This window comes from Sparus aurata, chromosome 24 (genome assembly GCF_900880675.1).
Source record: "Sparus aurata chromosome 24, fSpaAur1.1, whole genome shotgun sequence".
Classification (NCBI taxonomy): domain Eukaryota; kingdom Metazoa; phylum Chordata; class Actinopteri; order Spariformes; family Sparidae; genus Sparus; species Sparus aurata.
The window spans coordinates 3,961,461-3,980,607 of NC_044210.1; the positions used below are offsets into that span (position 1 = coordinate 3,961,461).

The 19,147-nt window shown below is 40.8% G+C and overlaps 1 protein-coding gene across 6 annotated transcripts in view; it reads right to left on the bottom strand.

Annotated features, from left to right (window-relative positions):
* Positions 1 to 17,722, bottom strand: part of LOC115576865 (voltage-dependent L-type calcium channel subunit beta-4-like) — a 38,963-nt gene extending 21,241 nt beyond the window's left edge. For 2 of the 6 annotated variants that reach the window (XM_030409465.1, XM_030409463.1), the window contains exons 1-2: positions 17,472 to 17,649; positions 13,645 to 13,728 (exon numbers count right to left, since the gene is read on the bottom strand). In XM_030409465.1, the coding sequence (XP_030265325.1) occupies positions 13,645 to 13,728; positions 17,472 to 17,534 (147 nt within the window). In that variant the 5' untranslated portion in view covers positions 17,535 to 17,649. Of the gene's footprint in view, positions 1 to 4,316; positions 4,837 to 13,644; positions 13,729 to 13,907; positions 13,938 to 17,471 lie in introns of those variants that run through there. The other 4 variants (XM_030409468.1, XM_030409464.1, XM_030409467.1 and 1 more) reach the window with 4 other exon arrangements.
* Between the last annotated feature and the right edge of the window lie 1,425 nt (positions 17,723 to 19,147).

Genomic DNA, 19,147 nt, shown 5'->3' on the forward strand with positions numbered 1-19,147 from the left:
GTTAGCATTACCATCTGTCAATATAAAGTACAGTCTATTAATCTTGGGGGGGGGTGGCTATTGGAGGAATTTGGTCTCAACAAAAGTCTGAAACAATGGGAAAACATCTCATGACAGGAAGCTGCCTCAAGCACTACAGCCCTGTTAAGGCAGTTAAAAATAATCTAGGTTTTCCTGTCAGCCACAGTCGCTGTATAAATCTCTGCCGAGCCAGTATAGTTAGGCAAAGCTTCATTTATAGAAACGGGAAATAGGGAACAGTACTCTAAATGTGTCATGAAGCCAGAGCTAACGTAGATGAACACTCTGCTCCTAATATGGTTGATTCACTGTCGGAAACCCTTTTCAGACAGCAATCAAGAATCTCTCAGAAACCTCTCCATACAGTGAGACACTGTTCCAATATCGTCCCCAAGCCAGAAAAGGTGTGGCCAGATAACCCAAATGAACTCAAATGTTCAATTTGAGAGAGAGAAAAAAAACACCTATAGGCTCTAAGGTTTCGACAGACATACGATGACGTCGGACATGTTGGCCAAACTGTGTATAATTGGAAAGCAAATGAGGTCCACTTTAAAGAGAATTATGGGACCATGTTGCATTGGGAGTGCCAATTCCAGAGTGATGGCTTGGCACTCTGAATGTAGAACAGGTGAAATGGATGATGTAGGAAAGAGCAGACTGCCAGGAGCATCTCAGGCAAAGTGGAATTTCCATTAATGTGCTATCAGCAGTTTGTATGACCACACAGCCAATTTCACACTACCAGGAAATTCTGCATGGCGACAGATCTGATCCCTGCTCCCAGAAAAAGGCTGGTGGATTTTGTTTGAACCAGGAGTTTCATTTTTCATTTTTCTACCAAGCGTTTATGAAACTTGACACTGCCACATCGGTGGAATCTATGGTAGGTCAACATTCTGATTTACTGGGTCTAATTATGGGGTCACAAAGCAAAATTATAAATTAAGCAAATAAACATTTGTGTCTTTGTGTCTGGCTTAGTAAAAATTCTGATTCATTTTCAAACTTGGCTTTTTATTTTTTTTCTTCTTTCCTCAGCAGAAGTGGGCTTCCATAGAGTAATTCAGGTACCCCTCTAGTTAACTTTTTATACTAACCCTGTGGTGGCTTTTAAAATGATTGACCACTCATTGAAAGACATGTCAAAGTACTAGTAGTACTAGTAGTACAAGTATGCCATTTTCACAGTAACAGCCTCGGCGGTCAGTCAGTTTGACTCTTAATGCTGCTACATGGAAGTAGTCGATTATGTCTTTAAAGGCTGACACTTTTTCAATTAACTGATGTTCCTCAATCTTTATTACAAAGTTTGACCGCCTCCTCTGCCATTTGAGCTTGGTGGCGCCAAACAGAAACAGGCAGGTGACTCAAAATGATTTCCATGCTCAGCAGAAAGATTCAATAGACGATATCAAGGTATAAGGATGAATAATTGGACATTAACTAAACAGAAACAGTGGATAAGCTTCTTTCAAGCCACTCAGTGAAAAAAACTAAGTGGACTGATGGCAAGTTATAGTCTAAATTGATGTTACTTTTTTAAAAATCATGACACAAACAATTCATTCGTTTGGTGTGATTACAGAAGCACTGATAGCAGCAGGACTCAGCGGGCAACTACTGAAAAAAAAAAATGGTACTTCTTCATTCAGTTACCTCCCTAGCTTTCCCAGTAAGCCCAATGAGCATTTTTCCGTTTAAAAGACGTTTAAAAAATGTCTGTTGTCAACATTGAAGACGTTCACAACTGGTTCAAAAGTGAGCGTTTTTTCACTGACTATTTGAAGACGATAATTAAATGTTCAAAGAGATTAGAATGAGGTTTCTTTTAGTCAGGCTCCAGGATAGATGATAAAATAAGAATCATACAAGGCGCGAACCGGCAATCTTCTGAATGGCTGGCAAACATTACTACATATAATATGGGTGAAGCCTCCCGTTTCTCTTTTCATCCTGTCAAGTTTGCCTTATAGCTTATAATGCTTTGCATTTAAAACTGCTCCCATTATGATGTCCTGAATCTTTTTGTTAGCTAGAAATGAACAAATTATCAATATAATGAAACATTTTCGTTTTGTAACCCATCAATGTTCTTACCACACAGTTTAGAAGAACATAAAAAGAGGTCTTAGACATTCAGAACAAAAATCAGCCAGGTTTCAACTAGAAATCCCAGTTTGTACTCTAGAGAGGTAACCTTACATACTGTCAGAGATTTTAATTATTTCAGGGCTTTGACACATGCCTGATGTGCAGCAGTTCATTCTGCCTCACTGTGAGAATTCCAGTAATGCAACATTTTTTTTGCTGGGGCAGAGCTAGACCAAGTGCTTCTTTCTGCTGTGTGAAACTGAACAATCAGCCACTAATGACGGTTCAATTAAGAAAGACCATTAGTCCTAAAAAGATCAATCAAGCTAGTCATCACAGCTAAGCACTTTTTGTTTTTTTTACAAGTCTGCAGTAGCAGGGCCTGACATCAGCACACTCCTCATCTTCACTGTGCGCATCCAATCACAAAGTGGCAGGTTTGGGAAACTTAAATGGTTTCTTAACTCTGGGAAGCTAACTGGATTTGTACGAATTCCAAGAATGAGCAGATCTAGGAGTAACAGATCCATCTCTCTGACTGAAAAAAAAACCCATTTCTGCTAGGTTTTTCAGGATTTCTTCGCTTGTTTTCATAAAGGGCCATTTCACCAATTGTATGATGTCTTCTGTGGCTCTGGAGGAGCGCTGTGTGAAGTCCAAGAAAATTACCCCTGGTGATGTCATATTGATGTCATCAGCCCCAACGTTAAAACCACTGACAGATGAAGTGATTAACACTGTTCATTTTGTTACAATGCAATGATCTCCTGGGAAACCTTGGGTCCTGGCATTCATATGGATGCCACTTACACTCACACAAATACAGATTTAGAACACAAAACAACCTCCTGGCAACAGCACTCTGATGGCAGTGCCAACCCAGCAGGATAATGCGCCCTGCCTGACTACAAAAACTTATCGGGAATGACCCAAGGGACATCACAAAGTACCCAAGGCATTGATCCGATCCCTAATTTCCCCACATCCCAACCTGATAAGCATCTGTGGAATGTGCAGGAACGAGCCCGATCCATGGAGGCCCCACTCCCAAGCCAACAGCACCTACAGGGTCCACTGTCAATGTCCCAATGCCAGACACCACAGGACACCACTAGTAGTCTTGTTACTCTGCATCAATGTGTTTCAGCCTCTTTGGTGACACAAGGAGAATGTGCACAATATTTGTTTTTTGTTGTCCGGTCCTAGCATTATGAAGTGCTACTGAAGCACTTTATTTTGTATCACGACATGAAATATTGCAATATTATTTATAGGACATATTATCCAGCCCTGGCTCACAGGTCCACCGACTTGAAATGAAAATAAGTACTTTTACAATACTCCTTAATACAACACATTCCTGTGTATGACACCACTTACAGGCATGCAAATCATTTGACAGCACAGTGGTTATTGTATTTTTTTGGCCATCATTCCTAAAAGTCCCTCACTCCAGCATTAATAAGTCATCCATGTATCCGTTTAGTAGCTGTGAGCTTGCACTGTAGCATCCGAGCTATTATCCAATGGAGTAGCTTCAGCATGTGACTCATCAACATCAGAATCCACTTAATGACATCACGATGCATGTTTCTCTGAGCGTCAGCAGAGCCTATGGAACACGCGAAGAAACGCTCGGATGCTTTTTTTTTTTTTTTTTTTTTTTTTTTCTTTTTACAGAAACGTGACACCTGAGAATGTATCATTTGATTGTGTGGCCTTAGGGGATAAATGGGGAATTAACATCTTTCCCATCTGGCTCTTTGGATCACGGCTCGGCCCACCAATGAGAGTGTGATGAACGCCTAAATGGCCCTGGTGATTTTCTAACGTCCGCTCTTTACAGATCAAGAGGCGGATATCAGCAATACACACAGAGGCACACATCACACGCACATACTAACACATATACATACAGAACTGCGCGAATGTGACGCGTAAGAAGCCATCTGCCTACACCCTTCACACACACACACACACACACATACACACACCAACACCCACCTACCCAGCCCCCTTCCACCCGAGCGGAGCCCACGATCACGCTACTGTGTACTGTTGGCTAACCCATCAAAGGCCTCCTGTGTGTGTGTGTGTGTGTGTACAGCTGAGCCAATAAACACATACCAAAAAAAAAAAAAGCACAAAAAAAAAAAAAAAAGCGCATAAGCAAATACACACACACGCATCCGAGCACTCACCGCCTCCGAGTCTTCAAATCCATGTAGGTACAAATTGTCATACATGGAGGTTTGATATTCCAACCAGCGCCTCTAGAAGAATGAGGGGGGGAAATGAGAGTGGAGGCGGAGGATGGAGGAGGAAAGGATGGGGCACCACAGAGAGAAAAAAAAAAGGATGGATGGGGGGGATGACGACAATCCCTTCTCGCCACAGCAGAGAAGAATAATTTATTTAAAAAAAAAAAAAAAAAAATTCTCCCCCTGCCGTTGGATCACGCCCGGTCCGCCTGGCCCGTCCCTTGATGGATGCGGCTTCTTCCTGATCCCACAGTGCTTGCTGGCTGCCTCACATTATAGGATGGAGAGGTTCTCCCTGGAGGTAGCCCAATCCTGGCATTTCATTTCATCAGGCTTCCACACACACACACACAGACTCACGAATATACATATACATAACGAGGAGCCGAGGCAGCAGCAGCAGAGCAGTGGATCCTTCCTCAATATCCAAGCCTGATGACAGAGCCAATGTGCAAGGAGCTGATTGGCTGCCTGGTTGTCCACTCAGCTTGGATGCGCGCTCTCCTCTCCTCCGTTTTTATTTCATTTCTTTCTTTTTCAGTGCGGGGCGGTAGCGGGGATCGGGGGATGGTGACTGAAGGAGGGGAGCAGCATCCTCTGCCTTAGCGCTCATTGTCAACTGTGTTTATTCATTTTCCACAGGGAGCAGGAATACACATTGGAATTCATATAAACATAACATCGATCTGACTTTTATCATACAGAAATGTTCATGGAAAAGGTCATTGATGAAAGTTTTATTCAAACCGAGTCTATAAAAACGACTTCCTTCCTGACTATGACATAACATATGACGTTTAGCCAGAAGTTATAGCAACAGGTGACCAAATGAAAAGATCATTATTTGGAGTAAAATCACAGATTACTCTAGGTTTGAACAGCCTATTGTGGGAAATAATTGGGAAAATGAAAGCACAGAGTGCCTTCCAATATGAAATGTAAGCCAAAATTGTACTGGAGCAATACGGAATCCTTCATAGTTTAGTTCATATGTTAGTGACATGTCTGGCATTGGAGGTCAGTGGAAAAGATGTTGAATTAAAGAAGGGCTCCGGATGCAGTGGCAATAGTTTTATTGACTAAAAATTACAAGGAAACAGATCCTTTAAATCAGACAGAATTTGAGGTTTTCCTGGATCTTCACTACCGGCACCTTGCCTTGTCTGGGACATATAACTTCACAGCCCAGCTAATAGCCCAGGTACTTGACTTCTGTTTGGGCTAGGGCACATTTTTTGGGCTGAACAGTCAAACCACCTTGCTGAAACTGCTGCAGAATTTCTCTCAGATGTGGTCCTCTCATGTGAGCCTAAAAATGACGATGTCATCCAGGCAGGCAGCTGCGAAGGGTTCTGTTCCCTTCAAGAAGCCCTGAAGAATTCTAAAAGTAGTTTACTGTCAGGCTTCTGGAGCAAAAGGCACTTGATGATAGAGTTGCAGGCTCTCTGCGAATGACACTTGACTCTATTGGCTCTCTAAAAAAGAAAACAATAAAGCATAGGAGATTAGCTCCATGGTACAACCCCCAAACTCGCATATATATGGTTTTAAAAAATCTCTCCATAATGCTAGAGCAGCTTGTTATTCAGCATTGATAGAGGGTTTCTTGTCAGCGCCGTAGCCAGCACTGTTGCCAGCCTGACACATAGCTCTATTGAGCTTTGTATTCCTATAACATTCAGCAGTAATGAGTTTATTGGCTAAATTCTACTTATTAGAGACAAAATTCATAATCTTCCGACCTTAAATGGTACCAATTTAACACAGAAACCTTAGAAACAGCTGTAAAACCAGATATATTGTATCTAGAATTCATTTTTACCATTGAGCTTCACCAGCTAACTTCAATGATCTCTTTATATAAACCCTCACCATGTCTGTTAGACCCATCCCCAATGTTTCTTGTACAGGATATGTACCACAGTCCTAGCTGTAATCAAACACCTTCTTAAATAGCTGACACTTGATCCAGACGTTTTAGCCAAAGATAGATCCTAAATATCTAGCCTTTTCTTTTTGTCTAAGATTAATGAAAAAACAGTTGCCAATCATCTATATGACTGTCAGGTTTTAGAGTGTATCATAGCAGTGAAACAGCATTGGTTAAATCTCTGTATCACATCTGACGAGTGTCTTGTCTCTTTAGTGGTCTTATTAGATGTTAGTGCAACTTTTTGTCGTGATTGGTGTAGTGTGTGTGTGGCCTTTTGGTGTTTTTCTATGCTCTATGTTTCAGAGGTACTTGGTGAGGCTGGGCGTGGCTTTGCTGCTTGTCCGAGCTGTGCCGGTCCACACACCTGCAGCACATGAAGTATAATCAGCACCTGCTCTTATACCCAGACCTTCCCTCTGGAAGGTGACAGAATATTGTCACCAGCTCTAGTAGTACTAGTGATTGTTCTCTGTGTCTGTAGAGTTTGTTTATCTGGAAAGCTTTCATTTGTTGACTTGCCAACACCTTAATCCTGCTATACTCTTCCAGTGTGACCAGACCATTCCTGTGGACCAGCTCTTCTAACATGCGCCACCCAGCCTCCCGCACCCCTGCAACCCATCAGAACTGCGTAACCATGAATCTCCACCCGTACCACCCTGGGCGCCACTGGCCTGCACTGGAGCTCACCATCTCCTCATACCAGCAAAATCTTCCTTGTGATCAATAATTTCACCATTCAAGCCACTACCTGTTTGGCCTCGCTTTTGGGTCCACCTGTTTAAAACTACAATCGTTAGAGCTTCTGACGTCATTGACCATCACATCCTATTACAAAGACTGGAACATTTAATTGGTATTAAAGGAACTATATTGAGCTGGTTTGAGTCATGTTTATTAGACCGGTCTCAGTTTGTGCAAGTTAACATTTAATCCTCACTGCATACCAAAGTTAGTCACAGAGTTCCATAGGATTCTGTGCTCAGACCAAGGCTACTTACTTTATATACCCTTTCTTTAGGGAATATCATTGGGAAACATTCCATTTATTTTCATTGTTATGCAGATGATACACAATTATACTTATCCATTAAACCAGATGACACTAATCTGTGAGTTAAACTCTGGATGACCTGCAAGTTGATATATCTACTCTGGACAGTATCACTCTGGCCTCATGCATCACAGTTAGGAATCTTTGACCAGGATTTGTCCTTTAACTCCCACATAAAAAAATGTCAAGGAAGGCCCTCTTCCACCAGCGGAACAGTGCACAAATCAGGAACATCCTGTTGCAAAAAGATGCAGAGATATAAATCCACACTTTTGTTACCTCAAGGTTGGATTATTGTAATTCCCTTTTATCAAGCTGCCCAAATAACTTTTCTAAAGACTCTCTAGCTGATCCACAATGCTGCTGCATCTGTACTGACAAGAACTCATATTAGAAAACATATTTCTCCCATATTAGCCGCTCTGCACTGGCTTCCAGTAAAATACAGAATAGAATTTAAAATGCCCCCCCCTCACATTGTCCTTACTGGTCAGGCACTGGCATATCTATCAAGAATTTACAATACCCTGTAACCCCACTCGAAAGCTGTGCTCACGGGATGCGGGGTGACCTAGTTACCCTAGTCTCCAAAAGTAGAATGGGAGGCTGAGCATTCAACCATCAAGTTCCTTTCCCATGGAACTGTCTTCCAGTGTCGGTTCAGGAAGCAGACACCCTCTACTCTACATTAAATAGTAGGCCTAAAGCCTTCTTTTTGATAAAGTTTATAGTTAGGGCCTACACAGGCTCTTAGCTATGCTGCCATAGGTTAGACTATAGACTGCTGGGGAATTTTCTATGATGCACTGAGCTCCTCTCTCTTTCTCTCTGTCTGCATATATTCATTCAGTAGTAATAGGACTTCTATATTCTTCATCAACATAGTACAACTATACTTACAGTATTATTATTACTTATGTCTCTAGTAAAACAGTTATGTGTCATTATGGACAGAGCAGAGGCAGCGCAAGGGTTAACCCATAACCCGAGGGACCCAGCAACTGACTGGTAGCTGTAGTGGAGTCAACTTACGAGAAACAATCAGAGCAGTGCCAGGAAGAGGTCCTTATCTTCTGTGGAAATCACTGTTGCACAAACCCTGTCCTCTACATGCTGGCTTGAGTGCAGCTTTGCATAATGCTACCTATTGGGTAATTCCTAACCCTGGAAAAGAGATGTAAGAGGACAGGGGCTATGGTCCTTGCAGCAATTTGCCTCAAGGGGAAAGTTTCTGGGTAGCGAGTGGCATAGTCAGCTACTACTTAGTATATACCGAAAACCCTGACATAGACCTCTCCAGTGGACCTTAAATGTCCATGCCAATCCTGAAAAATAGGACATCAGTTATTGACATTGGCTCCAATGGCTCCTGCTGGACTTTCTTGTGACTCACCAACTCAATCAATGTATGACCCTGGCCAAAGGAATCTACTCGCAATGTGATCTAAGGTTTTAACAATGCCATCAGAAATAACATTTCTCAAGCTTTGTTCAGTACAAGCTGTTCACTGGCTTCCCATTCTGGCTGATTATAAAACTACCCATTTCGTAAAAAACAAATGCCCTGTTAGGGAGGGGGCTACCCTTGTGCTCACCCCATCTATCTCAGTGACCTTGCCAAAGGCAGTCTCTAGAGTGATATCCTCCCTGTAAAGCTGGCTAAGATCCCAAGGGACCTCCGACCAACTGTCTCCTACCAACTGCTCTGGCTCCTGGGTCTGTAGCGGCTGCTGCTTTGTACTACACGACTTTCAAGACATCAGATAACTACCCTGTTCAAACTACACAGCTTTCTACCTTGTAGTCTGGAATCTTATCAGCAACAGCAACTGAAAATATACATATAATAAATGTACATATACTGAAACCCTTGTGTATATGTATTCTGAAATAGTTATTATTGCGATTATTATTAAGATATTATCACGCCAGCTCCATACAAACAAATGCCACATGGTTTAGACAGCAAAGGATATCAAAGGAGCAAGGGAGCGAGAGAAAAAGAAAAGGGGCGTCTGCTTTCATTGGCTGTAGCCATTTCTGGTTCCCTGATCCATCTGCAACTCGGACAGATATTTAGCCAGATCTCCAGCAGACGTCTGCAACATGATGGCAAGCGGTCCCCGAACAGTGTCCGAATACTGACCGCCATTCACAGGAGCACGTGCTGACCTGCTGATCGAGGGCATTTGTCAGCAAGCTCCAAAACCTGTCCAGGACAGCAAGACTGGGGAAAAAATCTTGTAGTGTGAACTTGGTAAAATTGTCCCCAGAGACGTCTTCGTCTTTATTAGCTGCCTATGTTTTTAACCTTGCAATTGCGTTCACTAAGGAGCTCTACCTGGCTGAAGGGCAGCTGCCCTAACCAGTTTCATTGGGCAATGGGCTCTGCAGACTGGCTGGTAACATCTCTGGCTTTGGCTGGTGTTACCACCATGTTACCCAGCTAACTGTCCTGCAGAAGCCTAGGTAGGATCTGTATATCTTGGCCTAGCAGTCCTGGTTGACTCAAACCTGGGACTACCCCAACCTCCAAAAAGTAGAACTGAGCTTGCACTTAAAGATAAACATGCACTGTCAGATAAGCACATTTGTCACCATACACACAACAAACATCTACCTCCCTATGACTTATTGGCTGCTGCTGAATTAGACAGGTCATGTCTAACGTCTGTGTGCTGGCTGAGTCTGACAATGCAGTGGCAGGCGTGCTATCAACAGAAACAGTGGCAATTTGCATTTCACCCTTGACTTCCTGAACACTTTATTTCTGGGAAAACAACACATAGGGCTCTATCTAGTCTTGGCGCAAAGTGGCGCACCAACTCCAAGCAGGCCATGGTGACGTCTCGCAACTGCAGCCAACCAATAACAAGCACCCATCTCTCGCTAAAATCCATACTCAATTCATGTCGGTTTAGCGTCGAGCTAACTTGAATGGAGATAAAATGTAATTGGGCAGCTTTTCTAGACTCACCAATTTTTATTCGACTGAACTGCCCAAATTCTGATAGTAGAACAAGTCATTTTGTGGGGTTGTGAAGATTTTATTACTGTTTTACAGACGCATCTTTCCCAATGATAGCTTGTGGGGAAAAGTCCCCAGTGCATCACATGATGATAGTTACACGGCTTGGCCATGACAAATACTGGCTTCAAGGCCCAGCACTCTTTGTGGGAAAATCAATATGTGGCAGCTAATGCTTATATTTTGGCGGACCACCACGAATATATTGATGTATGGGAAACACTGATGATAAAATACAGATGAAATAATATAAGGTTTCATTAAGAAGTTATAATTGTTGACAGATACTGTAAAACTTTAAGCGGCAGTTACAGTGCCTACTTGGAGCTGTGAAGGCCATTGCAGGAGATATGCTCAGCGCTTGAGTGCTAAACGTTGTGGCTGGAAGCCGCATCATTACGGACTCCCGGCAATGTGTCCCCTTGTAGTGCCCCTGTGGTGGTTGGGTGACAAGTTCTACGCAGTCTCTCTTCAGCTGTTTGGCAAGGGAAGCCTACCAGCAGACCTGCCAGAGGGTTGTGTAGGTGGTAGAAGTGCAGAAAAAAAACAAGGAAAAGAAAAAATTCCAAAACACAACAGTATTTCACTCTGTCCCCTCCTTTCATCATCTGAGGGTTAATACACGTGGTAAAATGGTAGAAACTCTCAGAAACTCAACATTTTTAAAACATGAAGTTTTATGTTACAAAAAATCACATATATGTCATCCATACGACCCATTCAAATATTTGACATAATTTAGATGTGAAACTGGTAGTGAAAGGGAGAAGGAACAATAAATTAATCAGTTATATATTCTTTTGGGGCAATTTATCATGGAGAAACGTATTGTCTGATCATTATCATTTCTGACACTATTTCTGAATAAATGGAGATTCTACAGCAGTTCCCCTAACAATTGATATAAATATATCTTTGTAACTAACTAAATGCGTATTATTACTGGAAATGATTAACCATACATGATCAGTAGATGGCAGTATTGTAAGATGTTAGAAATCCAAGATAAAGCTAAAATTAATAACTCAAGCCTGGAAAGTGTTAGAACAATGGAGTCTGTGATGAACGTAATGGCAAATTAATTACATAGTTACATAGTCACAGAGTGTGCTGCAAGGATAGAAACATTTATGTCAAGTCACTGTTGCTACACAGGCAGATTTTTGATCTCAGTCTTATCTGCCAGGTTCCCTGAGTGGGGAAAGCAGGTTTCCAGGAGAATCACTTGTGTGTGTGATGGGTCCAGTAAGAGAATGGTAATTAACACTGTAGTGTTAGGGACAAGATGTTGTTGGTAGTTCAGCTGCATACAGATAAACAGTCCGTACAGACAGCAAAAAATGTGGAACACATTCCCCTGAATGCAGTTGAAATGTTGGAGGTTGGTTACATAGGGACAGAGGAGGAGCTGGAAATGTTTTAACTGAAAAAAATGCACCACAGATTCCATGTTTTATAAATCAAGCATATACCAATGATATGCCCTTTAACATAAGAAGATGCTGTAAATGTAATAAAGAAGTGATATTTCTCATTACTGATTAAAAGAAAAGTTATAATGAGGTCACTGGATACACAACTCTTTCTGTGCCTCATTCTGTGTCTGCAGAGATTCTCCTGCATGAAGGAGTAGCATAGAGAGAAAAATAAAGGAGAACATCTTGTCATTACAAAATCTTTAGTAGCACAATGACCCAGTAGAGACTGACTTGTGTCTCATATATACGTGAACATATTTATTGCCCTGATTCAATCTTTCGTGAATCTCGTGCATGGCACGGGTCACTTTTTGTGTAGATAACAGACAGCTTGACTGCAGCAGGTGGACGGATTTTTCATTCAAAGCTGTTTTTAAAATGTATTTTCTAATGTGAATATTTCTGTAACTGAAAATGTCAGAGTAGAAGCTGCTGAAATACTGTCCTCAATTATACTCCCAACTGTGTGCAAGAGTTTGGTCATGTTATAAATTAATATAGATTGACAATTTGAGAGCTCTGTCCCTGTGATGTAACTTGTAGCCTTTCTTGTTTTAAATGTGTAGGTCAGGTGCAGTACAGCCCTTCAGCCCTGGCAAATGACAGGACTGTATGTGTGCATTTTGCTTCATGTACAGTATAGTCATTATTAGCCGTGTGGTCAGCCCTCTGTTACCATAGTGTTAGAAGATGTCAACTGAAACCAACGTGTTCCTGAGCCTGCCACCGGCATCTGCTTTTGTTGCAGTCCGGTACAGTGGCCTATGGGCTGCAGCCCCGCTATAATACAGACCAACCCTTTCGGCCTCTGGTCGTCCAAGTCTCCCCGGTCGTCCAAGTGTCACTCATCACTCTATTACAAATGTAATTTTCAAAAGACCACAGCCCAAACACAGCAAGTCCCACTGAAAACAGTAAGGTGACATCTCCTTTTTAAAATTGAACTCAATCAGCATCAGATTTGGTATACAGCATCATGGCTCAGAGATACACATTTCTATCATATACGACGAGTAAGACTGGTCAAAACATGTGGCTTGCTATCAGTTAAAATATTCTCACAAAGGGCAGGGCTTAGAATTAACTAGCCATAACTCCCAGTGGTAATTGAGTTATGGCTAGTCCAATCATCATAAAACTATAGAAATCTTCAGGCATGACCCACAGGGAACACAGCAAAAGCCACAAATGCATTTCTAAAAATCTGGTGGACATAATTTCACCATTTTCAGGTGTGCTAAAGTATTAACCAAAATCTGAAGAGCCATGTTGATTGGTGCACATGGGCGTGGCCTGTCACATATGAGCCCATAGAGAACTGGGGTCATGGCCCTTCCAGTTTGACCCATGGGACCTTATTTCAGAAAAACTTTGTATGGTAGTGAATGGAAAAGGACAAATCATTTTTTGATGCTGTTTGATTTTACTTACATATTTAAGTTATATATATATATGGCCTAAGACATTACTTATCACCCACCTACAATGCAGCACTGAGTCCTCTCCCCAGATAGCATAACAACCATTCACACCTGGGCTCACCTAGCCTATGCAACCCTCATGAGGGCTGGTTGGATCAACGACCCACCAGTATCCCTAACGACTCTGAAAGGACACTCCCACACAGAGTTTAAAATCCTGCAACCCTCCAGTTAGTTAGAACTGCAGAAGCTTCTTGGATGAGTGGTGAAACATCTTTAAGACAATCCATACTAATACAGCCAATCACACTGATTTCTATTTTACATACAATGCCTCTGTTTGCATTTCAGTACCTGTCTGAGGATGAAGCTGGTGGAGGTGGTGCTGCCATCAGACCTCTTGAGACGGCTCCTCCTGGAATAAGTCCCTCGATTCACCTGTATGGAAATGACAAAATATTAACCAGCAGAAATACTTTCTACCTGTATGTCTTCCAGTTTTCATCATGACAATCTGTTACATCCGTATGTGTTATCATTTTATTGTGTGAGTAAAACATTCAGTATAGTCAGTGAAAGGTAGCTTTAAGTACATCCACTATAGACATCTGACTGACCTTCTTTTTCCACATAGACTTAAATGGTTCCAATGTCAAGTGTACAATAAAGTCAAGTTTCTAAGCAGCCAACCGTGACTTCCACAGCACCCAGAAGACTCATGTGACACAACCAAAATGTACCTTATTGTTACAGCCCTAGTGTTGTAGGCATGATTGTGTTTTGGTTCCACTGAGGTGTCGCCCTCAATATCCCCCTGCTCCTTGCCCATGTGTAGAGGTCCACACCTGATCCTACTTGCCACTCAGACCGGGTGATATAAGGTGCTGCTGGGGCAGGTGGGCTTGGCAGATGCGGTGTTCAGAAACCAGAGTGACTGAGTAACCGACTGCACATTTGCTTATGGGAGATGAATCTTTTATATGTTGATCAGTTTTTGTAAATAAACAATTTTCTAGCTCAACAACTCCATCCTGTTCTCTTTCCCTCCTTTACACTTTGTTTTATTTCACTATGTTTCTCCCCTCATCCCCTGGCCTAATAGGGACGTAACACTTATACTGTATGCATCTACATAACATTTGATCACGTCAGCCTTATTCTACCTATCCTAACGTACTTTTTCTCTCCTCCTCCTGACTTTCTTTCTTCCCTCTTCTTCCAAAAGGTCCAAATATACCAGCAGAGTCTATCTCCAGGGATGTAAATTAATTATCTGCCAGTTATTTGCCCCATTTCTGCTCAAGTCTCCAGAGTTAATGACAATGTCACCGTTAAAAAGTCAGAACCTACTTCCTTGAATTTGTAAAACAGGGCCACTAATCTGGGTCACCGTCACTCCTCTGTCTCTCAATTCAAGCCAAAAGCAACAAATAGACAAGAAAGGATCAAAGTTAGCTAGGTCAATAAATATCTTGCTATTTATATCAGCCTGTAGCCTCCAATGATCAATTAAGCTGAGGGAAAATTAGTTTTCCAGTATCTAACAGGGGCTGATACACTTCCCTCTCTTTATAGAACTTGTGACAAAATGTTATAATTAAATGGGGTGAGAGAGTGTGCTACACTAATCAGAAGGTCAGTGGTTCAACCCTGTGATCCTCCGGCTGCATGTCAAATTACCCTCAAGCATGATATTGAACCAGAAAAGCCCCCATTGGTATTTTTAACAAAACTCCTGGCTGGTACATTGCATGGCAGCCTCTGCTGTCAGTGTGTGAATGTGTGTGAATAGGTAAACGTGACAGGTGTCTTTGGGTGGTCAGTAGGCTGAAAACACATCCATATAAGCGTAAGTCCATTTAGCATTTAAAATGTTAAATCTTTACAGCTGATTGTCATTGAAGCCCACCATGGTGCTGCTTCTAAAGGACACTGTCACTATTGAACCAACTGTAACAACAACAATAATAATAATAATAATAATAATAATAACCTATTAAAGTAATATGCATGGAAGGGGAGACCAGGGCTGGTTTACAGGATGTTAAGAGCATTATATATGCAAAATTACTAGGTGAGTACTGTATTTCAGGTCAAATGAAATGTGAGATTATCAATGAAAACATCTTATAATGATTAATGGATTTTTTTTATATATAGTAGCCTATTAGGGCTATACAGTTAGCAATATTGCCAAGTGTAGTTTTTAGGTAAAGGTCAAATCTGTGACAAACAGCATTATAATGGAGGATTGCAGTGCTGCAGAGATGCCCTGGCCAACACATTTCAGCCCAGCGGATGTCAGATCATCCTGACGTCATGGTCAGCATGTTGAATATGTAGGTGTGACTGTGGACAGCAATCTAACCCTAAAAAGATAATCATTCAAAAAACATAAAACATAACCTTTCTCATTTTAGATTCATAATAAATCAAATGAGTACAGACACAACAAAGCTGTACATGCATTCCATGAAATGTTCACATTTCTAATCATACAGTCTGGTTGTACTACATTAGTAGTCGTACAAGAACTATATTATTACAGCCTCTTCTTAGTCTATATAAGCAAATGTTAAAAATCATGAATTAAAAAAACCCAACTCTCATCATTATTGCCATATCGTCAAAAAATTGAATCTGTTATCATTGGAAAATGTTGCGTTCATGGCAAATCTTGGTTTATAACATCACCCACAGTCAATCAGCACAACCGCTTCAACAGTTTGTAACAACGTACAGAGCAGGTTCAGGAACAACAGGAGCCTGGAGGGGTCATGTTGCTTCCAGATAAACAACCACTGGTCAAAGCTGCTTCTCAGTAATTGCAGGTGGGACGTGGAACTCTTTACCACTGAGCATCAGAGAGCGAAGTACCTTGAAACATTTTAAAGTATGTCTGAAAGCATAGCTGAAGGACAGTCAGGTCTGTAGACATTAACTCAAAAGACACTAAATAGAGCCAGTACTAACGCTGGATGTGTTCTGTCTGGTTCTTTTGGTTCTGTTGTATTCCTTCATTTCAACTGACTGTATTACCTGTAAGGTTTTTGGTTTATTATAACTGAACCCTATTATCTCAAACCATACAGCAGTGGTAGTCTCTGCCCAGGGATCGCAGATGGAAATGAGCTTTTTGCTACATCTGATATGATATATGTATTGTGCATTGTCCCTGTTTTTTTCTGTGAAAATGACACCTGTGATGATCAAATGCTTATTCCCACGTATTGTGAATCATATCACAATAACTTAATCACAATGGGATTTTGGACCTTATCATGCAGCCCTTTACATGATAAGCTATTAAGTTGATGGTACAGTGTTGCACATGCCAGAGTTTTCTTTTTAATAATAGAGGTTAATATAATTATAAGTAATAAATGACTCATAAGACTGAGTCCGCCTTGGTTTTTAAGTTAAAAGATGCACACAGATGTTTAGTCTACACATTCCTTCAGTTATGAAATTGCAAAACATTAATCTATAAAATATTCACAATCAGCCAAATCGCCAGAGTTAAAATGTTGTGCATTTACCATTACATTTCACAGATGAGTAAAGCCTTTAGATTTCTTTATTTAGCAGTTTTAGGTTTACTTGGGTCCCATTTATGCTCTGGTTAGTTTAAGACACAAAAAAACTAATGATAGAAAACAACAATTTAAACGTGTAATGTGAACCTGTCATGACACATTTTATGGAAGTGTTAATAGTGCAGGGAAACTGCTCACATTGTGTCCTGGTGACCCAGGCAGTCACAATAACATCATTTCTAGAGCATATGATTCCAGCTGCTGTTTTAAAAGTCAAACTTTAATTTTACATATGTATCAATGAGGCTAATGAACATTTTACTTGCCTTTTTAAAAAAATTCAAATTAAAGCTGTTGATTAAATTAATATATATATTATTTTAATAGCCTGCTTAGGCTAACAATTAGGAAAAGTGTTTGACAATGAAAATAGTTTGACCTAAAGCGTTCCTCTGCAGGTAAACTGTGTCCATGGTCAGAAACAGAAGTTATGACAGTGTTTGTGACTGGAGCAATGAATGAAACAACTCCAACCCTTGCCTCACGTTGTTACACTGAGTTACTGACTAATTTTTTTGTAAGTTTCTTTTTTTTTTTTTTTTTTGCTATAGTTTCATTTTTTCGAAGGAAGCAGAAACGACATACCTGAAATATGGGCGCTTGGATGCCCTCGCCAATCTTGTTCCGGATATAAATGTGTCGAGACATTTCGGCCAGGACATCGGTCCAGAGGGCTGGCTGCTCCGGTCCAGCCCAGCGGAGGGGTGGCGGGTTCCGGGATGCGTGCTCCAGCTTCACGCCACACAGCAGAACATGAGCGCGGGATGCTTTCTGAACCGTCCGCCTCGAGACTGCTCTCCAGTCTGGACCCGCCGCGCGCACTGGAAGATGGATCACGCACACACTGCTGGTGCTCGCGCTCTCAGACGTCTCTCTGATGGAAGGAACTATTTTAGAACCGGAGGGGGCTTAATTTAGTCTGAAGAGGAGGCTAACTGTGTGGACGATGTTTGAACGTTTAACAGCTACACTGCACATGTACTCCAGAGAGCCGTCTTTAATTCTGCATGTTAAAAAAAGAACATTTTGGACATTATTCATATCCATTTTATATTTCAGATATCCACTACTTCAGTCTTCCTAGGACTAATGAGATCCATGTGTGGGTTATAGTGTCTCATTAAATATGCGTTTATGTTTTATAATTGATCAGTTATTCCTGCTCTAGATATTTGTAATTCCCTTTAATTTAAGATCTCTACAAACTTTTGGGATATTTCAAATGAAATTTAGTCTTTCCAGAATGACTTAATCTTGACCTAAAAGTGTTACCAGCCATAAACTGTATATATCTCAGACGAGGTATCTTTTGACCTTTGACTCTGTCCAGTCAATGGAATAATAGATATCTTGAATTAGAATTTTGGACGAAGTTTTTTTTTCAAGCATGTTTCCTACAAAGTAGGGGTGGGCGATACTGCAAATTTTGGTATCGATCCGATACCAAGTAAATACAGGACCAGTATTGCCGATACCGATACCAATACTGATACTTTTTACTTGAAAATTTCTGATCAATTAATGATTTTGTACTTTTGCCTTTTAATAGTTGACCATGATTATAATAACGATAAACACAGGACAAAGATTTTAGCCAAATAAGGAAATTATATTTAACATAATTAAATCTATAACCTATCTGCATGTAGCCTAAATAGGAATAATAATGTTCCTTCAACAGATACACAAAAGGGTTATTATATATATATATATATATAAATATAAGTATATATTTTTGTGTTACAGTTACAATGAACCTGAGTGAGCGGAGTGAGAGAGGTAAAGAGGAGCGCTGCGCTTAAGGACTGAGAGAGACGCTGTGGTCACACAAACTCTGTGAAGAAATATGTGTGATTTGCTGAATTTACAGAAGAGAAACTACAACAAAAATATCGATCTCATCACGTTAGTATCGATCCGATACCAATACCCACCTTGGTATCGATACTATCGACATTTGGATCGATCTGCCCACCCCTACTACAAAGAAACATTTCAATCTGGATAAATATTAAAGTGCATGCGGTTTAAATTGAGTTCCACTTCATTTTGTGTCAAAAGTCCTGTATTCCCATTTTGAATGTTCCAGAATCAGAATCAGAATTTCCTTTAATTTCCTCATCACAGCAGCTAAAGGACAGTAATATAAACAATAAAATAAATAATAATAATAATGATAATAATAAACAATAATAATAGCAACAACAACAAAAACCCCAATACAATAAAAAAGTAAGAAATAGAAATAGACTCATATACAT